We start from the raw sequence: 24,283 nt of genomic DNA, 5'->3' as shown, positions 1-24,283 counted from the left end.
TATGAGTGCTTGACTGTGCAGCCTTAGTGTTCTTTTAGTGTATGCCTTCAAAAATAATCACTTTATAGATGTATTAAAAGAAATTAAATTACAGTGTGATTTACATTTAAATTATGGCAGTTTTTCAGCATTGTTTGAATTTTGCCCGTTGGTCCAAATAACTGCAGTTTTTCTGTTTGTCTGCCTTTCTTCCTGTTTTTGCCTTCCTCATCTCTTTAAAATGCTCTGCTGTAAAATATAACCTGTTCTAAAGATTGCAGGGTTCTGTAGCAGGGGAAACAGAAAGAGGCAGATTTTCTGCTGACTTTTCAGATAATGCATTAGTTACCTGAACTGAGACATGACTTTTTATGTAAAGCCTCTGGAAAAAAGAAAAATGACAGACTTTTGTTTAGAACTACATAAGTGCGTTTGTGACAGTTGTCAGACTAGCTGTCCTAAGGGCCACAAGCAATCAGAAAGCAAATGTTTCCACATGAACAGACTCTGACCCCGCACCTGCACTGATGCTGGCTGTTCCCTCTGTTTGTTAAGGCAGCAGATAGGTTTGTTTACAGGCTCAGGATATCAATACTGTAGTCACTGTAGCTGCATCTAACTAGGCTTATACCACAAAAGTCCACTGAAATTAAAATGTGACAAGATAAATTCACCTTGCTATGAGAACTACTGCTGGTCATTCAGTTTAGATGTGGTTTATTGAGCTAGTGATGAGTGACTGTAGAGCTCTTTATCCAGTTACCAGTATCCAGAGATACACAGTTCCCAATCTTAAGGAGAAGGTCCTTAAAGAATTTATAAAACAGTATGATATGAAAAATGTAAACATGAGAACAGTCATACCACATAAGAAAAAAAATAATCCTGTTTCTTTCAATATCAATAACAAATGCTAGGGGGAGAGCACAGAAGAGATGTAAGATGGTACACAAGTATTCAGGCTCTAAAAAGGCAATATTTTGGAGAAACAGAGCAAAATCTCTGCCAAAGACAAAGTTTGCCTTTTACCTTAAATGGCCTTCTCTCAAAGAACCAACAACATGATACAGTGTTAGCCTGCATTCTCAACTGAATTTCCAATTATATCTTCTGATGTTTCCTTTTCTCAAATGATTCTACTTGAATTTATACATCTTATGAAGGAATCTCTTCAGGCATTTTCTAATTCAATAGTTAAAGCAAACTTCATACTACCAAAAATATTCCTTTTATAAATTAATCCTGTAGCTATTTACCTTCTTTGCTCTTGGTTTTCTGATGAGTTGTGCCAATTATAAAGGAATCTGTTGCAAAGAATTGCCTGATAATAAAATACCCCACAACTGAAGTGGAGACTGTTGAAAATCAGTCAGAAATATCCGCTCACTCCAAAGCTGTCAGTGCAAGCCGAACAAGTTCAGAGCAATAAGTAATCTTTAGAGAATTTAGCTGCCAAATTTTAATAGGTCTCTGCTGATGGATAAGAGTTTTAAACTTGACAAAATTTAGATGATAAGGTTGGCAAGAGGCACAGGCCTGCTACAGGTGACTCTCTGTCAAAGTTAGAATCTCTCCTACAAAGCCCAAAAGTGTGAAAGCTCCTTAACAAACCATCTGTAGAAAATTGCTATATGACAAAACAAAGTATTTTCCTCCATCTTTTGAGGATCATCCAAACTCTTTTATTTAACCACTATCTCTCTGTCTCTCTCCTAAGCTCTATTCCTTCCTTATAACAACCATGCTTAGGCAAACCTATAACACAGAAAATTAGTTAGCAGTCAGACACTATTTTTTGGGAACCCCCTCCCCAAAACCCGATAATTAGAGCTGATAAGGGAATATGCTAGGAAGTCTTAATGACGGTCATATCTTCTTACACCGCATATAGTTTTACGTTTTAAGTTTGGGGGATATCTGGACATTTATTATTATTATTTAATTCTGTATTCTGGTCAGAATCTACTAGTTCTGCAAATCAGTTCTGCTGTGAAAATAAAAAATGATTATCTAGACTCCTAAATCAATATTTAGGCAATTAAATTGATGGCCTAATCAACTGTTATTGGTTTAAACAGTATCTGTTGATGGTCATAGTTTTAAAAAATGAAACTGTTTGTTTAAGTGCCTAAGCAAGAGTTTAGGAGTCAAATTTTGGCCATAAATTTGAAAATTTTGACCCCAGTATCATATCTTTTTTTGGAAATGGCTTGTCCAAAATGAACCATATTAAACATGAACGTGTTTTTGTTTTTATTTTCCTTATTAGCAGCCAAACCTGATCATCCATTACAGGAGCATAAGTCTGATGAATATTTGACTTCAGAGGAGTGGTTACAGAAGTATGGCTTGAAAGCTCGGAAGCTGACAGTGTATGATGCACTTGCTGATTGTAGTTTTCGCCACGCAGATGGGGTTGTTCACATAAAAAGTAAACCAGAGGATGAATCTTCACAAACTGATGCTGTCAGTATTGTTAATTTTCCCTCACATCCTGTGCGTTGTTGTTTATTTTTTAGTTTAAAACTTGAAGTGTTGATAGCTGAATTTATGATTAAGTGTATGTTTTTTTGTTATGTGGGTTTTGTTAAAACTGGTTTATTAGTGGGATGGGACAAAAATGGTCATAAATAAGATTTCTTCAAAGAGCTGTCGATTTGAAAATGACCGCACCTGCCTTCCTGGTCTGCATATGATCTGGAAGGAGGACTCAGGACTGGTTTCAGCAATGCGTTATTATTCTACATTTTTACATGGTGTAGGGCAAAGAATGCTTGTCATCTTCTTTTTTCCTTATAAGGCTAGGTCCCAACTACTCCAGTGTTTATAGATCCTTAGACGAATTTGGATTCATTTGTCTGCTGTTTGTTTTTCTCTAGCTCCACCATTATGCTATTCAGTATGCTTCTGTTCTTCCTAGCTGCCAGTATGAAAACAGTTTCTAGAGACTTTCGCTAGGAGCAAATTCTGTTACCACTCTATGCTGTGTCCATTTCTGCAGCTGTTCATTTGCAATAAGCATGTACCTTTGAAGTCTGTGTTCCAAATATTATAGCATACTGCAAAAGGATATGTTTTGGAATATGCAACCTGTATTTCTTTGCTGTAGGAGACAAAGAGGAAGATAATTCATGCAAAATACTGTGACAAGTTTATACATACCTTCTGGAAAGATGGTTCTGTAGTTCATGTACATGTTACTTCAGAAAAATACAAGCAGTATGAAGAGAAAATGAGGACTGCTCTCAGACAAGTGCAAGGAAGGTTAGTTTTCTGTCACATAAATTCAGTTTGTGTTATTTTACATTGACGATGAAAACTTTCATTTACTGCCATAATAAACTGAAGTGGCTGGTAAACTGCCGGTAGGAGTATTAAGGCAGAAATCCATTTTTAGATCAGAATTGTGTGTATAGGACTTCTTAGTAGCTATGTAAGTAATCTGATGAACAGTTTTGTTGTCTTTTATTCTCCTGCTGGATCAGAAAAATGAAAGTAATTCTGCACACTACTGAAATACTGCTGAAGTTACAAAAAGCATTGGAACACAAAGTGCCAGAGAACTTCTAATATTATCAGTAAGACTTGGTAGACATTTATTCTGTTTACCTAAGAATCTGTTGTGATACCTTTAAAGGAGAAAACAGATGATTGTAGTTTCCGCTTTCTTGCACTTTAAGAGCATATTTCACTAGCCTTGAGATAGGTTTCCTTGTAAATGGGCGAGCTGCAATGGTGAACCAAGTGCTCTTCTGAAATTGCTCTTTTTCAGTGATATTCTTCCCTAAAAAGATGGAACAAAGGTTAAATACATGCTGTCATCATGTGGGGAGCAGAACTCCCATTATCAGGAGCAGGAACTTGCCAAAAGGGAACACTTGTTTGGTTGCCAGAGGAGCTTGCATATGTTACTTATAATACAAAGTGTTCACAAGGACAGATTTTTTTCCTAATTGTTAATAGGGCTAGCATTATCTGAAATTAGATAATCTCTCCCCTCAAATATTCCTAGAACAATTGAAGATGACACACCATTTGAAACTGTGAAACCGTGAGTAGTTGGGCTGTTCTGCTGATCAAGTGCAGATGTCTGCTGCTGAGCTAGTCGTCTAAATTATGACAACACTGCTAAATGAAAGGGGACCAGGGATTTATACCTGGCTCTGATACCAAGTAGCATAGATTGGCCTGTGCCCATACTGATAATGGTTATCTGCCTTTGTTGCAATTTTGTGTTAGAGAGAAAAAATATGAACAGTCTAAATCAGAGGCAGGGTATGAGCTAACTATGAAGAAGCATACGTCATCAAGGGTTCAGTGTTCAAGCTGGCTCCATAGTTTATATTGCAGTATAGACATACTTGCAGGTTCTATATGAAGGCTACACAAAAATAGGCAATTCTAGGATATGACACATCTATCCTACAGAAGGCCCCAAATAGGTCAAATGGATTTTACCCTAGAAATGCCTGTTTGTCTTGCTGTCTGCAAAAGGAGTCTTTCTGAGTCACTCCAATGTGGATATCTCCATTATAGACTCAGTGAATCTTAGCTTTTATATCTACATTAGGAAAAGAAGGAAAGTTTTGAAATAGATATCCTAGAGCCAAAAGAAAGAGTAAAGAGTGCTCTCAGTTTTGTATATTAGGGCAATGAGATGTCTCATTGAAAAAAGCAGGATGTGAACTTTCTTTTATAATTTTATTGCTTCTTCTCTATCAAAACTGTAATTGCCTGAATATATTTAGCAAGATTGAGCAGAATTTTATTATTACTTTTGGTGTATCTCCATCTTTGCTATAGTTAGGATAATATTTATATACTTATATATTTATATAAAGCAAAATTTGAGGTAAAGGGCTTTGAGGAATTTATATTTTTGAAATGCAAAGCCATGATTATGGTTTTGCTATTTTGAATTGCTTATCTCATTGTTACAAAATCTTGGTGGACTTCATCAAACACTTTGGGGAAATAACTAATGGTAAAATGTCTGTCAGTAGAAAACATAATAGGTTACTTTCAGTTTCTATTGTATCATTTTTTTTAACCTCTCTGGAGGTGAGTAGAATTTTTCCCAAGGCCATTATGTTCTGCCTGTTAAATGCCTATGCTTCAGAGTAGTCAAGGAGTTTATGACTCTCAGGGGAAATTAGATTTGAACCAGTTGTAGCCATTACTGAAGAAATGTTCTTGTACACAACTGTATGCATGCACATATTTAACTGGCAGGCATGCTTAAATTCTGTTTAAAATGTAAAACTAAGTCTGTGGTTAAGGCCCCAGGTCAGCAAGGCATTTAAGCATCTGTGTTACATTAAGACTCTTTAAAGTGCTTAAATTCCTTGCAGAATAGGTTCTCAAGTGATTTCCTGAATAGGGAGGGATATTAGCATATGTTTATGTGATTTCTTGAGTTCAGCTTGGAGAACAGTTACAGAGGCAATAGAAATTGTTTCTTCCTCATGGTAATAGCCAGTCAGTATCTGACAATTGACATTATAAAGTTGCTGTATAGCTTTGTGTTTTGTCTGTCTCCTAGTTCCCACTGAAATAAGAAAATAAGAGAGTCTTGCGTTATTATGTAGTGACGGACTAAAGGTTTCAGGTCAGTATACTGCTTATGACAGTGACTAGTAACAGATGCTTAAGGAAAGGGAATAAGAAATGCAGCAATGATAAAAAGATACTTCCTGTTAGATTCTGATATGCAGTGCTCTGAGGATCTTATATGTCAAGTTCTGATGTGTGTGTTTTTTTTTTTTTTTCCCCAGGATTAAGTGGCTTCAGCAAGGAAGCAGAGGGCTCTTTGGAAATGTGTTTGAAGATGATGTCTATATTCTTGTTGATACATCTCAGTCTATGAAGGACAAGTTGTCTTTGGTGAAGGAGAAAATATTTCAGCTCATACAGGTTTGATGATGATTCTGAAGACTGAGGAGCATTTTAGAATAGGCTAACCTTTTTTTGGATGATTGTTACTGTAATTTTTAAAATGTTTTTAAAAATAATTTACCAAAAATATGAGCTTTATAAAAATATTTTCATTTTTATGGAGTGCTCATTTTTCAGTTAAAAATTTATATTTTTGTGTTCTCCACATTTTGTTTTATTCTCTTTTCCTCTCCCTTCATACAAATATTTGAAAAAATTATGCAGAAAATACTAAAAATTAAAATGGCTTAACTATCTCCTCTGTACCAGCTACCTCCCTCAAAAAAAAAAAAAAAAAAAACAGAAAAAAAGAAGAAACCCAGTGCGATGCAATGAAACAGCTTTTGGCATTTTCATTTTTATTTTTAAGCAATGTCATCTAATTCCACAGACATGTTGTGATTTGTAATGAGTGTTCTAGATTCAGCTGCATACTTTAACAATAGAGGGTGTAGAGCATTTTGAGCTTGCTTGCCTCTTACAAAGTGACTCAGAACTTTGCGAAGTGACTTGCAGAGTGCAGAAGTGACTCAGAAGCAGCAAGTACTGGGAGACGCACCTAAGATGGGATTTGTTTCTCCTAATTTCAGACATCTATAATGATGTCACCTAAGGTTATCTTAATAGTTGAGAGAAACAGGCACTGTTAGAACATCATTTGTCTTGTCTATTTTAGACCTGAAATGAGCAACTGACAAATAAATATTCCATCAGTCTGACATTGATAGCAATCATTAGTTGGGCTAAAAAATTTAAAACTATAACAGAGGTTTTTGAACTGTGTAACTGATAGGAAACAGTAAGATGTGGTTGTCTAGGTGGATCAGCATTAGAAGAAGATTAAATACTGTGCTAGAAGGTTTCACAGGCAGCTGCACAGAAATGGTGATAACAGTGAATCAGAGATTCTAGGCTCTGAAAGTTTATACTAGCTTGCACAAAACTTTGTTGTCCCTTACAACTTCTGTCCAAAAACAACTGCAGCAAATTCTTAACTCTCCCTTTACTGTCTTAATTCTCCTTCTTATTCTCCTGCTCTAAACGATACCTTATTCTGATTCTCATTTCAATTCCCTTTGTAGAACAGTCATAATCTCTTCCTTATCCTAATGTTCGTATCCAGTCTCGTCTCTGTTTCTTGCCCTCCTAGACATTTGCTGCTCAAATAGTTTAAGTTCAGCAATATGAGTAAATGGAGATTTACACTGGGAAGTTCAAATCATCTTAATAATTAAAGGCAGAGTCAGCCCCATCTTTCTGTCTCTATGTGTCTCTCTGTATGCCATAACTGAATATTACCATAATTTATTGTAACCATATAATCAATTATATATGAATTAAGACAACTCTAACTAGTCAGTAGTTGAGAATACAAGTATATATTTTTTTACCATTGAGTAAAATTCAGATGTTGTCTCTTGCAGGAACAACTGAGACACAAAAAGAGATTTAACTTTGTGAAATTTAGTGCTCAGGCAGTGGCGTGGCAAGAGAAACTAGCTGAAGTTAATGAGGAGAATTTGCAGGATGCTTGGCTATGGATAAAAGGGCTTGAGGTAACAAGGAAACTAATTATTAAGAAGCACGTTTGTACAAAGTTTTATTTCTGACTCCTTTCTGTATGGTGTTTTTTTTGGACTGGCTTAGTATTTGACTTGATACAGAGGATGTATAGAGTTTAGTAGGTCAGAGTAAAAAGTCTTGTGTGTGTCAGGTATTATCTTTTAACAGGGGGCATGTTTATACGTTCATATTAATTCCACTCACAATTCATATTAATTCCACATACTTTTAATAGCCACAATGCAAGCATTGACCAGTTTGATTTCTTTAGGACACATGACAGTGCTCAGATCCAGTGTTTAAATTTGTCATTCTTGCTTCATGGATGCTGCATGGACCAGGGGTGTCATGGGCAGACTTACAGCTCACAGGTGCTTTAGGAAATGGTCTGTTCAGCAGCTCCCAGCTGGTGCCAGTAAGCTGCAGGAGCTCCCCCTTTTTGGTGCACAGGCAGGCAGCTGACTTTAAACTTATGCAGAAACATGAGAGCAGCCATACTGAGTCAGACCAGACACCCACCTATCTACCCAATATTCTCTCTGACTGTGGCCAAAAGCTGATGATTTTTCCCTGAAACAGAGTAGAAGTGTTTGTAGTCAGCCAGTCACACACTAACTAGACTAACTGTAACTGCCAGCAGCTTAGGACCAGTTATTGTGTCAAATGTGGACAGCAGCATCACCAGCATGGGACTGAAAATCAGTCATATAACAGTACATATATATCCCATGTTACATTTGCTAACAAAAAAACATATGTTTATATAATAAAACTCGCCATTATGACTGTAATTCCTCAGGTGTGATGAAATTCGTGGGGATGAGGGAGTTGGAGAAGATATATAATACCTCTGAGGCTGAAAAGCAGGATTAATAACCCATCATACTCAGAAAACAGTAACACAAATGCATAGAGAAAGGAGAAACACTGGTGTGGCTTGGCTGAGCAGTTAGTGAATACTTATAAATGTTGTTAGTAAATTTAATTTTCATGCCTTTCTTCAGACTCAGAGAATTGTCTCTGGTTAAGCCATACATGTGCTACAACATCATGCAGGTTCTGATAATACCTTGAACTAGTTTAATTCGACACCATTTTATATGTGCACTGGGAATGGCCTTTTTCATCATTGTTCACTGAAGCTGTGAATTGTTGACTCTATAAATTTCCTTTCAAGTGTTCAGCTCTAGATTTCTGAAAAGCACAGGAAATTGTACAAGAACAGTCTACTGTTTTTTCAAGGATGTCATCTGCTGCTGACCTTTTAGACTGTTTAAAACAGCACAGGCATAAGTCTGAGATGAGAAAGCTGGCTTAACAGTGAAGTTGAAATGAACAGCAGATCACTCTGAATATTGATCAGAACAGATCCTTTGATCTCATGTGACATGCTTTTGTCCCCAGAGATGTTGAATAGGGAGGTTGAGCTATAAACAGTAACTGTTCCTTGAAAATCCTGTAGAGCTTGATAACATTTATATTTTGTGGGGTGATAATGCCACATAGTTGAGGCATGTCACATTTGCTTATACACTTACAAAAACAGTGATGCACTTGTAACAGTAGCACTTGAGAAATCTAAAATTAAGAAGCTTTACCATAACATACATAGTCATGCACTTCCCTCATATCATCAGCATCCACATTATAATGTATTTTCCCATGAAAAGTGGAAGAAGTTCAAAACCATGTACCATTATTGGAAAGACCCAGGATCGCTAATTTAGACCTAATTAAGGGTGGCATGTGCTTAAAACCGTATGATGCTTACTAAAACATTAAGAATATTAGATATATTTAACACTAGAAATGGCTCAGGCTAGTTATTATGAATGGGTACTGTTAGAGCTTTTTATGGATAAGGAGATAGGAGTATAAAGCATCTAAGCTATCATCTTACCTGGCCCATGTAACTTTTACATAGCTATACAGAGTCACTCCCAGAGTGTACCATCTATTTCACCTGATTTACTTTCTCTGCACTTTCTAACAGAACTGTTTGGAAGAGAGATGGACCAGAAGAAGTTTTAACTAACACACTTAATAGGACTGAGTAATAATGCTCTCTCTTAACATATTTTTGCATGTACGGGTTAGGGATGATAAAAATATATTTATCTTCTACAGTGCATTATATATGTGGATCCTAAGCCTCTTCTCACTTACACTACTATAATCCTCACTGCCCTCTAGAGAGGTACTCATGCATTATAGTACCATAAAGCAGACTTGTATCTTTTTAAGGAGTTTTCTTGGGCCCTATTCAAATCTAATACTAAGAATTACCAAAACATTTTCCCACATTGATAAAACCTCACTTTTCCTGTAAATTTGGTAGTTTTTGTACATTGAATGTTTGAAAAGTACAAATCTGAAGATATAAATAATTGTAGTTTTTAGGCTGCTATAAGCTGTAAGTTGCATTTCAGTGAGTTTAGGAGTTGCATTAAGTCTGGAAAGAAAGAAGACAGATCATGAACACTATGTAAATGACACATGAAAAGTATTAGCATTACTCAAATAGGAATTTCAAGAAGGCACAGTACTGTTATTTGTATTTTTGTTGTTATGGCTAATGTTCTTGCTGAAAAACAGTTAAATTATGTTGTACATTGATGTGCTGAGGGATTAGATGGAAGATAGTTTGGAAAGAAATTTGTTCAGAAAACCACTAGGTCCTTTCCCTATTTTTGAGAAATATCTTGAGCAACTCATTTACAAGTTTGAATTATTTGATTAAGTAAAATACGTATGTCAAGTGAGTGTGATGAGTTGGCAATCAAGAGCAGTAGTGGGAAAATGCAATACAATTTACCCTTTATTGTATATCTTCGTATCTGTTTATAGTCTTTCAGTGATTGCTTTTCCTTCTACAACTCATATTTCTATTGCTCAACATTTCACTAATATGTGGCTGCATAAGTATGGAATACCAATTTGGTGCCAATATATGCTGCTTTGACATTTGCTTTGATTTTCTGGCCATTCAACATTGTCGTCTACTTTTCGGTTGCCTAGGCTGGAACTTCCACAAATACACTCAAAGCTCTCCAGATTGCTCTTGCTGATACTGACACTCAAGCCATTTATCTTTTGACTGATGGGAGACCTGACCAGGTATTTCTGAAATAACAGAAAATGAAGTAGTATGGTGCTGCAGTGATGGTGTCAGAAGGCTAAAGCAAAGTGTAGGAAATGAATATCATACCTGCAGAGCTGAGTCTCTTGGAGGGTGTTGTAATATTGATAAATTGTATCTCTAAAATGTGCTGTTTGTGAAAGGGCTTTGATGAGGACTTTTCTCCCACAGTCCAACATTTGATGTATGATAACTCATGTAATTTCTGATTAGTTGTTTTAAGGATCCGATAATCGATTAAAGTTGTATCTTAATGTCTAAGCTTAGGATTTATGTTAAACTGTTCCTATTATGCTCCTAATTTAGCAAAAATGTTCTCATGAATTAAAAATTGAGAAATAATGAACATCCCATAATGTGATTGGATTTAAATATTAGAACCTTGCAACCTTATGTGATGGCTTGAAAACCTAGAAAGAAAATGACAGATAACAAAATAAACAAATTTGGGTTCAATATTTTTTACCAACTAACACGTTAGGTATATAAGTAGCTACCTTCTGTTCTGTTACAGAGACCGCACAAGGGCTATGTCATGTGTGAGGAATAGGAGCCTAATTGTTGAATTAATTGACATTATTTTTATATAAAGGTGTTACCATTGACATCATGTTATTCTCTCTCCATATAATACAGAATTCCATGTTATGTTATTGAGCCAAATGTAATCTCACACAGGTGCAATTTTGGAGTAGCATCATTCTGGAGTTGTTTTAGCTCTAGTTTTACATGGAAAATGATATCAAAAGTATGCGCTTATTTCTGAAAGTGTTGTCACGATGAGTTAAAATGTTCATAGTTCATATTATATCATGTTATATAACACCAACTAAAAGCTGAAAAAAAAAAGTTCTTGATCAAATATAATTAGAATTGAAAATAAATGGAACTGAACTTTCAAGTTGTAATGTGTGGTGAAAAGTAGCCCGTGTGCTGTGAGTGGCATTTAAAAAATATTTTATTTATCCATGAAAATTTAGCTTGGTTGTAATGGCAGGTATGCACTAAAATCCTGACTTTACTTAGGTAAATAGCTATGTTGAAAGCCAAATAAAATTAATTGATTAAGCATATGCAATAAATCTGTGATTCAGAAAGCATCATAAACTTGCAGAAATAACTTCTTTATACCTTGATAAGGAAAAAAATGCTGAAGGCTTACTTTTCTTTTTGCTCTGTTTTTCTTGATCAAAGGAAAATAGCCCAGGCGTCAAGGTGGATTTATATGCTTCAAAGTTAATTGAATCTCAGAGTGTAATCCTGATTTAAATTAGCAGATGAAAAAGTTTGATTTACGTTTTAAATCTTGTTTTAATTTTAGTTTTAATCTTAGTTATTTTTTAAAGAAAGGTTGATTGTTATTGGCTATCAGTCATTAAAACTTCTCAATTTAGAATTGAATAAAATCTGTGCATTGTTTGGCACTTACTTTTGCTAACTAGGAGAATATATTCATATTTAATTAAACAATAAATTGGTTTAAAATACATTTATTAAGATTCTTCATTCTATTATTTTATTATGTTAAAAATTAATAGTCTGTTTCTTTTTACCTATTTAATAACACTTTTTCTTGTGATTTATGTTACACTTTATTTAGATAGAAAGTGAAAGTGACTAAAATTGCTTTTTGCTCTTGAGAAATAACAAACAAATATATTAAAAATACCAACAGAAAGCTAATTTTTTCAAGATTTAACTCAGGGTTCTGAACAATATAAATGTTATCTGAAGTTAGAGAATTGGACCGATAATTTCGTGCTACCAGATCCTTCAAAAGAGAGAACAGATCTTATACTTTCCCACCTACTTTTTATTTCCATATTAGAGGAAGAACACTAGTTTTCCTACTTTCTCTGTCTCTGTTTTTTTTCCTAGTGATGAATCAACTTGTCATTGAACTAAACTATTTGAATAAAAATGTCAACAAATTTTAGCCAATTATGTGCCTCCAGAGATACTAAACATCAGTGTATTAGTTTAATTTCCGATAATTTTATACTTTTCTTTAAACTTCAAAACTAAAATGTACTAATTATTTTATAATTTTAATTTTATTTTATTAGAGTATCCTGTGCCTCTAACACATCATCAATACTTCAAATTTAGTTCAAAATAAGTTCATTTTATGTAATTATGAAATATGTAATCTGTATAAAATCCACACTTTTAAGTGAGCTATGTCTATCTGGCTCTAAGCAGTAGTATGACTGCTGAAATTCTGTACAAATTCTCTCCATTTTGATAAATATATTTTAAGTGCCACTTGTTTAATATACACTTTTGTTTTTCAGCCCCCTCAAACAATTTTGGCTGAAGTCCAGCTTCACCATAAGATTCCCATTCATACTGTATCCTTTAACTGCGATGATACAGAAGCCAATAAATTTTTGCATGAACTAGCTACTAAAACAGGAGGACGGTTTCATTATTACAACATTTATTTGACTGATCCTGAAGCTGCAGAGGCTGTTGTTGTGAGTATTTCTAAATATGTATGTTTGCTTCTTTGTGCTATTGTGGAGACCACAGGATTTGCATTACTGCAGTTTCATATTACAATATATTATTTAGAAAACAAGGTTAGTTCTAGTCAAATCTGAAGTGATGCAAAAGCAATGACTGTGCTGTTTTTTTGATTTTGGAATTTTATTAGATCACAACAAATAAGCCCAAATACATAAAGTACACTTGTTGTGATGCTGTTGCTAAAAAGAAGACATGCATATAGGCCAAATTCAGCTCTGAAAGAAACATATGATATCTCTTGTCTCAGAAATAAGTTATTGTGTAAAACAAAACTATGATTTTTATCCTGTTCATGAGTGAGAGAATGTAGAGCTGAATTTTGCTGAAAGTTTGCTCTATAGTAGCCACTGGGGAGAAATCTGTAATGACTAAAGTTACTAGAAGAGCAGAGACTTGTCAAGTGTAACTAAGGAGCTCAATCTAACAATCCCCAATAGGAAATTTCTGAATAGGCTATAAGAAACACCCATTTAAAGCATATTCTGGTTTTCAATTAAAGTGAACACTCAGTTAATTAGTTCCACAAATTTTAGAAATGGTTGTAGTGGAACAATGAGAGCAACTGGGAACAAGACAGTAGCAGGAAATTTAGAATGCTGCAGAGAGTAATTAAAAGAAGGGAGATATGAAAACACTCCAGCTCTGGGAATATGTCAGAGAAGGCACTGGACAGTTTAGGTGATTCTGCTGATGTGGACTATGTGACTCTGGCACATGTTGGAAAGATGAGGGCCAAAGTCTCTGCGCTCCATGGTCAGAATTTATGCCCTGTGGGGGTTGTAAAGGGATCATCTTTGGAATTTCCTTCCTGTTTCTGCCTGTGGTTCAAATGATTCCCAGTCTGTTCACTTCCAACACTTACTTAAAGACTGTGGTTTTTACTTCCCATTTTTCAAGGACAAGATGTGATACAGCTGTGATCTGTAAACTGGTGGAACAGTAATAGTTGACACGTACATATCTTGTATTTTATTTATTTATGAGCTACTAACCTTACTCTATTATTTAGAAGTATGGCTGTTCATGTCACAAGGCATAACTGGCTTGTTAGAGAATGCTAGTCTTTTTCCTAAAAAGCAAGAATCCAATAAATGATTGCCCTGTATTGCCAAGTACACTTCTATCTTGTTTTGCTGTCAGCTTGTTTGTACATGCAGAAAGTGAACAAAACAAACTTTGGTTTAGGAAGCAGGGAGACTACCTGAAGAAGTATCCAAAATTATGTGGTTGTCCTAACTGAATCATTATTCAAAATTATTATCAGAACTTGCATAGTTTCAGTTCAGAAAGGAAGCATTTTGAGAGTGATTGTAATAAAACATTTGATTTTCTCTTTGACAGAGTGAAGATATGCACCTTTTAAGAAGAGAGATTGCAAAGGGAGAAAGAGACCTAGAGAAAGTGAAGAATTTTCATGATGAATGTCTGATGACGGATTGGTGTAACGGAGAAAAAGATGCAGAGAACAAGTATGTCCTCATTCTGCCATTCTGCTAATATGTGTTAGGATCTATCTGTTAAGTTTCTGCTTCTGCACTGTGTTGCATTTTTTCATGCCATATTTATTCCTGCTTTTTATCAAAAGATAAGTAATCTTATCATTAAAAGTATTTCCAGCTTCAGCATCAGTTGACAAACTCCCTGAAAGTCTCACAGCGCAAGAATGGCTGTTCAAACTGAGGTCCTTCCTCAGCATAGTGGAGGCAGGCTCCTGGGCCACTGTAGAGAAGTTTTCTGCATGGCTGTTTATACTGAATTTCTGTCTAGGGAGCAGAGACAGACCTAGACTCAGACATGGTATTAGTTGTAATCCCCACAGGAGCATTGCATTATTAAAAAGGAGGGAATAGCATTCCATGATGCCTGATTTATCTGTGGACTAATAGTACAAAGACAAAAAAGTACGTTAAGAAAACCTAGATTCCTGCGTTAAGAAACTGAATAAAAGCAGTAAATTAAAATAAATATGCTAACAATAAAACAAATGCATTAGATAAGTAAAACAAATTTAAAGTGGAGTGTCCTGTTCAATGATTTAATGTGTGTGGAAGGGAAAGTAGGTTGTCCAGTATAAAAATGAACATAAGTACTTGTTTCAAAGTTTGTTTATTTATTTTTTATTAATGCTGGGACATATATATATGTCACTCGCTTTCATTACTGATGGTTGTTTTACTCTTTCCCCTAGAATTCAAAGCAACTATTACAGAACATTCTGACCTCATAGAAAATATACATCAGGCTAATGAACAATGTTTTAAATGGTCTAATGAACAACTTTTAAATAGTTTAAAAATTAACAATATTTTAACCTTCTTTGATCTTCCCTTGGAAGTGCAGACTAAGATAATACAGCAAATATTTTGCACTCTTGGAAACATTTGAAAGGAGTGTTTAATTTTTCAGAACACTTTAGCTTAGCATTTATAAGCATTTTTTTAACCAATGATATAATATTTTTGAAGGTCATTTATTGCTTGTTCTTTTGTTTTTGTCACTTAAAAGCAGTAATCACAAGCAGATACTTGCTGTGTCTTCTGTAACCACACATGTTCAAGAGTTGAGTACTACTCTTAACAATAGGCCATACTGTGCTTCAGAAGAGCCAGCACTAACTCCTCATCGGTGCACAGTACGTGCCTGGCAAACAGCTGGCGACAGTCCAGCCCAAAGGAAGAAAGCACTATATGCAGGTAAGAATCTAAAATGAACTGTAGTTGTTAGTAGAATTTATTTACTAACTTTAAGGGATTGTCTTAATATTAGAATAAAGCATCCCTTGTTGTGGGAACAAATGAAGCCTTTGATTATGTAAAAACCCTTTTTCCTGTAATTCTAACTTATTTTTAATCGTTTTTGCTTCTCACCTGTCTTACTCATTTGACCCAGACTGACAAATGTCTGCTCATTTGTGCTTTGTCACATGCCATGCAATGAAAGATGGAACTGTTTTGACAGAAATGCTTTAAAACCCATGTAAGCAGTTTGTTAACAGTAGATATTTGACTTATTTCTTTTTAATCCAAGTGAGTACATCATTGATGACAATGAAGATCTGATCTATGTTTCATTAGTTACAGCATTAATTACACTCATGTTTTTCCATATTGCAGTAAGTTTCTCCTCAAAGCATCCTATAGATGCAATCTGAAACCAAGTTTAGCTGGCTGATGTGAAAAAAAGTTTTCACCCTTGGGAAAGTACAGAGTACAAACTAGCACTGAAGTTATATTATCATTGACATCTTGTGCAGGCAGTCCCTTAAAATTGGGACTGGACACCAAAGAATAATTTAGTTTTCAAAAATCCCTGGCATGCATTTGACTAAAAAGTTAGCTGTTCCTTTCTTTCCCTTTCAACACCTACAGAGCAAACAAAGACAAGTCTGTTGAGAATCCTGAGCCATAGCATGAAATCTAGGGAAGAAAGCCCAGAGGAAAGAACATCTCCTGGAAAAAAGGGCTTTTCTGTCAGAAAGAGTGTGAAATCTGCAACCACTTTCAAAGGCAAGTTAACACAACAGGAAGCTGGGAGTGGGACAGATGATAACATTTCTTCTAACAGGTTTGAAATTAGTGATGCCTCATTTGGGACAAACTATGCAGACCTGTAGTAAAGAGGACTGGAGCTCAGCAGAGATACAGAAGGCTGGATGTACAGGAGGGTACTCTAACAAGGTCCTTGCTGCTGCTCCCAGGCTCCTTGCTCCAGTGCCCAAGCCAGTTAGTTTGAGAACAGCTTGTTTATGTCCACAGTGTGTTGCAGTTTTGCTACAGCTATGCCTAAGACTGCAGAGAGGAGACCGAAGCATAGTTGCTTCTTATCAACAGGGTATATACATCTTCAGACTCCTGTTGTGATACAGTAATATATTGTTGTCGTGATATAGTAATTGTTAGTTCTAATTCTGCAGTACCAACATAAAATGAGGTTACACTTCATTAATGCGCTTAGACTTGCTAAAATCATACTCACAGGGAAGAATGAATGTGTAGAGACGAAAGTATTTCCAGCGGGACTTGGATATATATCCAGATAGTTTTTATTTCTCTCAATGATTAATGCAACTCCAAACTTTATCATATGTCCTGTAAGTTCTTCTAAAACCTCACCTATATTTAAAGATGTTTGATGTTTTAACATTTTGCTGTCTTCTTTTTAGTTCTTAGATACTTTTTGAGTTTATACAGATTTTCATAGTGGTATATCTTGAATTAGCCACTCATGGCCATCTCAGTAGTGATACTACTTGGTATTATATCTTGAATTTGGGGATAAACTGGTTAATCTTTCTTTTGGTTTATAGGAAATAAATATGTAAAAAGTTCAAAGGTTTTTTTAAAAAATTAAATTATTCCCCATCTACTTTACGTATTTCTTTATTAATTAATTAGATATCATGAGGGATATAGTAACTCTGTTAATATTGATCAAGAACCAAGAAAGAAACACAGGAAACATAATCCTCATTGATTAATTTAGCCACTGAAATGGACATTACTATACAGCCCTTGTGACACTGCTAGTAGGCCAAAATAAAAAGTTGATGCTATTACTATGTCAGCATAAGTGTGTGTGCTTTTGTCTGCACAAAAGCCATGACATAATGAAATGCAAATGTTTTTTTCCCAGATCTGAAAGTGCAGAAAGATGTGAAAAGAACATGTAAAAGGTATGTGTGTGCATATATAGATATATTACAAAGGTGATAGTTTATATTTTTCTTGAGTTATATTGAACTGTTCAAATACATTTCAACCTCATACTGCATCTTACAGTCTCTTTTTTCTAGTTCTGTAGATATTTCTTCGGCTCATTGGTTAAGGACTCATGGCTTGGTTGCCAGGCGACTAACCATCATGGATGCCTTAGCTCCGACAGCTGTCCCTCATGATACTAAATACATCCCAGTTCTGGACAAGCATGTGTATTCTAAAGTATTTGATGAGGTAAAGATGTGATGAGGCTGTTTCAGAGCAAACATAAAACTTGGCATTGTTTTAAAAAGGATTTTGTTATTCGTTTCTACACGTCATGACTGCATTCTCTGACGTTCACTATGATGTGCATGAAATGTATAGTACATACTTGAAAGTTTATTCATGAATCAGGAAGAAGATAAAGCTGATAGTTAATAGTATTTCTTACCAAGTGGAGAAATTACAAGTTTTAGAGCTGTTCATTTTTCTTTCGCAGTTACCAGTTGATGGCAATGTGCAGCCATCAGGTGTTTAGAAATTTCTTGTGGGCCACAGCCGCTACTGATGTGTATTAAGTCACTGGAGTTCTATATTTTAGGCTCATCAAGTTACACAGAAAATCGTGCAGGCTTTTGTGGATTGGTACATTCTCAGGGCTTACCTGTATCCTTCTAAAGACATGGGAATTCAGTAATTAAAATCTAATATTGATATGTGTAGAGCATTGTGAGATTATGGAATTGCAGAATTCACAATGAATTGTGTGCCAAGGAAGCTGTAATTGTCATTCCTTCTAAAGGAAGTCCATTTTGTGGCAAGTTTCTCTAAATTAATTCTTATATGATGCAGTCTATGAAAGTCCTATGAACATGCTGCAATTCTTTTAAACTAATAACAGCTATTTCTCTAAACAATGTTAAAATAAAAAGCTAAACAGGATCTGTTTAAAAATAATGGGTAAGCAAGAGTTTTTGGAATGGGATGTGATACAGCTAAGTAAAATACTTATGATGAATGTACAAATATGCATTTTAAAGTTTCCATATTTGTTTATTAAATTCAGAAATGGGAATTTTTGCTATAGCAAGCAGGTTTTGAAGCAAAACCTTCTGTTTTAGTAAAGCCAAGTCAAATCCAAGATCTTTAAGTATTTTTTTGAAGTGGGAAGGTAATAGTTTTAAAGATGACTTTTTGTATCAAGGCTATTCAAAATGTACGTTTTCACATTTCAGATGTAAAATAGCCATTTTTGCAAAAAAAAAAGTATTCAGCAACTGCAAAACTACAGAAAAAATCTATTTTCAGCAAAATGACAAACAAAAAGCACTGAAACTCTCACACAGCTTTTAATGATTGATTTCTGAGCAGTCATTTCTTTCCCCTATCTTTTTCTGGACACATATACTAAGTAATGTGCTTTCTTCCACCTTTCTGTATAATCAGACTCGTTTGTATCCCTTCCAGACAATCCTGAGCTGCTTTTGAACTTCTGTTTACAAAAACAGTAGTCTGTAAAATATAACAGTCTTTGAAAGCAAGCAAAGCTACCATTCAGCAAGTGCTATGTTAGAGGAATTTTTATAGGTAGATTGTGGGAGTGTACGTTAGCCTAATTCAGGGCTAAATTAAGTTCATTGCTTTTAGGATGCTGTACAGAATCTGTATAGCTGCTGTATGGAATCTGAAAAGTTTTCTATGGGCTTTCTTTAGTTCAGAAATAGAAGCACTTACAAAATAATGTATCTATTTTACCACTTTTTCATACCTAGATAACCCTCATTAATTGCATTGAAAACACTCAGTTTCTACGGCAATGAGAAATTATTGTTCTGCCTGTAGAAGCATGGCTTTTTCTGTATCTGAAACAGCTTATAGAAAGGAAAAATAAAGTTCAGGATTGCAAAGAAAGTGTAACCAGTAGATTTGACTTTTTCAATTACAGTACCCATTTTCCTTCAAGCTTCATGCTAGCAAATCAAGGAAAAGCAGAAAACAGGTTCTGAGACTAACCAGAAGGCTTGAACAAGAGTCATTAACAGATTGATTAAGAATTTTCATTATTCCAGTAGTTTGGAAGGGCAGTACTTCACTGAGGGCAGTAAAGGTAGGGACATACTTGCATTCTTTCCACTGAAGTCTTAGTTTTCTTGGTGGGGAATACAGACATGTTGCTTTGTTCTTTCTGAGGACAGTAGAATTTTTATTTTCAGCCTTTGCTAGCAGTGATGATGGACTAACTGTGAGCGGTTTTCCCACCTTGGAGATGAGGCAAGCAAAAGGTTTCCATGACAACTGTTCATTAACAGGAGGCCAGCCTGTTTTTTCAATTCTGTGTGACCTGTCAGTTTCACATGAGTTATTTCTAGGAGATTAATTCATTAAACTACCCATCAGTTTCATATCAAGAAAAAAATTTGATTCAAGGGCTTATCTAAGTTATAGCTGTGGTAGTTCTGGAGAAAACCTTCCATATAGAACCTTTTGAGTATCTGTTTTGCAGATTATGGCATCTTTAGTACAGCCTTGCAAGTCATGGATTTTTGCCTTCAACGATTTGCTCAGAAGAATCACATTCAGATTAAGTCCAACCAAAACATCTGGTTCAGTCTAAAATAAGAAATATTTTTCTAGGGTTATTGGGTATTTTTGTCTTTAAAACATTTGAAATTTTCTTTCTGAAATAAAAACTATTTTGAAACAAAAGTATTTGTTTGATATGAAAGTTTAAGTATTTAATTTATAAAATGCCAAAACATTTTGACATTCAAAAAATTTCTGTGTGTTTTCTTCCAGTTGAATCTATTTCTCAAATTTAACTTGACTTTATGAGCAGTTTTCATTACTGTGTGCATAATATTTGTATTTAGTTTTAGTTTAGTATATGCTAAGAACACATTGTGTTCTGGTTTTGTTCTTCAATACTGTGATGTGTTTATGTTTGCCTGCCCTTCATATTCTATTTAGAGTGTTTTATAACCTGTATTAAATACTCATTTAGCATACGATGCTGTTTGTGCTTGGAATTGCTGTGGGAGTTTGTAAAGGAGGACTTCTATGTGGCAAAACCCTGCTGGCCCTTTATAATCTTGGTTTGAATAATGTAACAGCCAGCAATGATGGTAGTATGGAATTGGATGAGAGGTGCTCTCAGATCCTTGCCATTCAGCTTTCAAATTCCACTTTTATCCAAACTCATACTTCACGATCACGTTCCCATTAACTTTAGCTTCTAAGTGATCTTAAAATTTATCTAATATGAAGAGCTTTGATGTAGTCTGACATTAAAGTGACGCAGATTCATAAATCAGAGTGAAGACGTCCTCAGAAAGAGAGGTCTGCAACTTCACAGCCAGCTGCAAATGGGGAATATAAAGTCACGCCATTGCTCCTGAAAAATGGTAATGCAGAAGTAATTGGGAATCCAGCTAGGTTGTGATGATTTGAACACAAATAAAATGTAACTGAAAAGTGCTCTCAATTAAAGATATCTATTTATTGCTTCATTTTATGATTGCTTGCTTTATCTCACCAACACGAGTTTCAGTTTTATCTAAATTGAAGTTTATCCATCTTTTTGTCATCCATATCCTGATCTCAGACAGACACTTGGAGAAGCTTCACATTCTGTTCTATATGTTGAGGAGTGTTTTGCAGAGAGTAACATGCTCATGCTTCTCCGTATCCTTTCTGAATTTTTTCTCTTGATAATCTTCATCACAACCTTGATATATAAATAGCTTTTCGTAGAGTAACTGCTAAGTAATTTAATAGGCTGAGGAATGGTGGGACTTTGGATTGGGAGATGGAAAGGCCTCTTTCCTCTTCTTTGCCTCATTTTCCCACTTTCCTCTGCCTTTTGAAGAGCTGATGATAAATGTATGGCCTCCTGTCTTTTTGGTGAGATGCAGATGCTCTGTTGTGGGCTATGAAAGATATTGAGGTTCCTGATTCTAGCCAGCCTGGTTAGGTTCCTAAGCCTTACTGCAATCAGTTAAGACTGGTTTCAGTAGGCAATAGCCACCTTGTCCTTGTCGGTGATCAGTGTGATGGTCAAAAATGTCTCTCTGCATCTTTAGGACTATAACTCCTTTGAAAATATGGTCCTCCAAAATAAGTACTTACTTAAGTAAGTAACTACCCCATCTACATGCTAGAATTAGATGCTAATAAGTATAAGAGAGTTGTTTTGAAGTAGTGCAGTCTGGAATATAGACATGCTTGTGTCCCTTCTGAGCTATCCTTTCATTATTAAAGTGAGATTTTGGAGAGTCCTGATTTCGTTAGAATTAACTAGTAATTAATAATCTTGATATGCCTTGCCTTAAAACCATTGATCTGTGTAAGGGGATCATATCATTTCAGAAGTTTTTATTAACAGTATGAAAATGATGTCTTAATTCTGACAATCCTTATTGCTGACTAATGACCATTTCCTTGGGGTGCTCAGAGATTTCTTACTGCAGCCTTTCTTTTCTTTCCTCATGCCTTTCCTTTCTGTCTGTTCTGATCCTTGGATATGGAGTCATGGGCATGCTGTTACTCCGGTGCAGGAAATGTATGATAAATGAAGTCTTTTTTTTTTTTTGTTATAGATTTTACCATTGGCCCATGTTAGCAGTGACCAGAAGCGGATCACACTAATTAATCCTCAGGCAGTGAATCTTGATGCCTATAAAGAGAAACTGGAACAAGCAATTAAATCCTATGAAAGGCAAGTCTGCCAATCAGAAATGTACCATGTTTACAGTCTAAATCCAGATTTTTCTGATGTATTGGCTACTTGATCATGCATACTCTGCCCATACTGGTAATTCCACACTTTAATCAACCATTAACCTGTAGGAGAAATGTTTAGTTTCTTCAAAAAAATGCAGAAGGAAAAGCCAGTGAATAGCCAAGGAGACCATAAATACCCTGTTGCTCATATTATGTTTTTTCAATGGCAAAGAAAACAATATTTTGCTTGCTTTTGGAGAATAAACGTGGAAGCAATCTTCCCTTAAGAGGCACCCCAGAACATACAGTAGCAAGACTTTAACGTACAATTGAGCTTCTAAAAGCATAGACTGATATTTAAATAAGTGGCCTTCTTTTTGCTCCCAGCTGTTTAGCATCTAACTATGGGTGCAGGAGTATAACTGAAGCACCTATAAGATACCGACCATTTTTAATGGTTTTTTTTAGAGAGATGTGTTGTGCTTATTAATTAAATGTTCATAAGAGCACATAAGAAGTAAACAGGATGAGGACATTAGATATCTAGTCCATTTTGTTCCTTAATCTAATTTTGTGGGTTTTTTTGAAGTATTGCAATTATTTGCCTACTGATAGTCATTTAGTAACCTTATTAGGGCTTTGGATAGAATCGTTTTAATAAATGAGATGATGTCTTATCTGGCTTTATTCTAATAACATTTACAAAAGTAATATTTTACATGACCAAAAAGCCCCTGATGACAAGTGTTAAGTCTTTGCTTTCTGATTAATTCCACTGTGGGCTCTTTAAGCTTTTCTTTTCTTTGTAGCTCTGTGATCATGTCAGTTCTTTTTTAAACATTTAATAGCTCTCTTTTTCATTTGCATTTCCTATTCCTAAATATATCTGTCTTTTGTGGTAAAAGTCAAGAATTCTGATTTGTAAATGGTGCTCACTATGTCTAATATTAATAGAAATCAGTGAAGGAATATCTGTTGTTATTATGTGCTCCAATGAACTCAGAAATCTAGATTTGTCACTGATTTCAGTAGGAAATCATTTTGTCACTGATTTCAGTAGGAGAAGAGGTGAGATATTTTTGACAGTGATTTCCAATAAATCTTCAAGTTTTTCACTGTTGTGCTATACCATTCTATATTTAATATCCGTTGATTTCAGTTTTGAGCATTTTAACAATATCGGCCCATGTCTCTGAAACTTTTGTAAGTGGGAGTGTTTACCTATGCAGACAGTCCCAAAGGGCTTAATCAGTCAGATGTATTTACAATAGCAGGACTGAGTTCCCTACTCTTGTGAAACATATGTGAAAAAGATAGACCTGCCTTAAGATCCTTATCATTAATGATATAAAAAAGATGTCTTCTTATTGCTTTTCCTCTACATGTGAAACAGCAACAGAACTGAATTATTTTGCTGTAAACGCTGCACTACTTTTTCAATAATTGAATTTGCAAAAACTGCAGTTCAGTTTTGTGAGTGGTGGTTGGACACAAATTTATTCTGACATTCTTAGGTTTGACAATATGTCAGTGCATGCAGGTTTGAAGAACAGAAGAAAGCATGACAATATCTTCCCCGTATGTAGCTTGACCTTAGCACCAAATCAAGAGGGAGGAAAGTGGTGAGGGCAGTAATTTCATGCTCTGACAAAGAGACTCCCCAGTCCTGAATGAGAAGAAGGCTGGAAGCTGCATACTGTATGATCTTGTATAGCTAGAGGCT

At 35.2% G+C, this 24,283-nt stretch overlaps 1 protein-coding gene across 6 annotated transcripts in view; it reads left to right on the top strand.

Annotated features, from left to right (window-relative positions):
* The window catches only part of VWA3B (von Willebrand factor A domain containing 3B), a 101,163-nt gene that overhangs the window by 52,155 nt on the left and 24,725 nt on the right, over positions 1–24,283 (top strand). For 5 of the 6 annotated variants that reach the window (XM_064502004.1, XM_064502013.1, XM_064501987.1 and 2 more), the window contains 12 exons: positions 2,249–2,445; positions 3,089–3,243; positions 5,754–5,892; positions 7,338–7,469; positions 10,495–10,593; positions 12,910–13,092; positions 14,486–14,613; positions 15,650–15,837; positions 16,513–16,650; positions 17,777–17,816; positions 17,937–18,093; positions 22,437–22,555. In XM_064502004.1, the coding sequence (XP_064358074.1) occupies positions 2,249–2,445; positions 3,089–3,243; positions 5,754–5,892; positions 7,338–7,469; positions 10,495–10,593; positions 12,910–13,092; positions 14,486–14,613; positions 15,650–15,837; positions 16,513–16,650; positions 17,777–17,816; positions 17,937–18,093; positions 22,437–22,555 (1,675 nt within the window). The remainder of the gene's footprint in view (positions 1–2,248; positions 2,446–3,088; positions 3,244–5,753; positions 5,893–7,337; positions 7,470–10,494; positions 10,594–12,909; positions 13,093–14,485; positions 14,614–15,649; positions 15,838–16,512; positions 16,651–17,776; positions 17,817–17,936; positions 18,094–22,436; positions 22,556–24,283) is intronic. The other variant, XM_064502010.1, reaches the window with a different exon arrangement.

This window comes from Dromaius novaehollandiae, chromosome 1, assembly GCF_036370855.1.
Source record: "Dromaius novaehollandiae isolate bDroNov1 chromosome 1, bDroNov1.hap1, whole genome shotgun sequence".
NCBI lineage: Eukaryota > Metazoa > Chordata > Aves > Casuariiformes > Dromaiidae > Dromaius > Dromaius novaehollandiae.
Note: the sequence above shows the minus strand (reverse complement) of the source record. Positions and strands in the feature narration are given on the sequence as shown.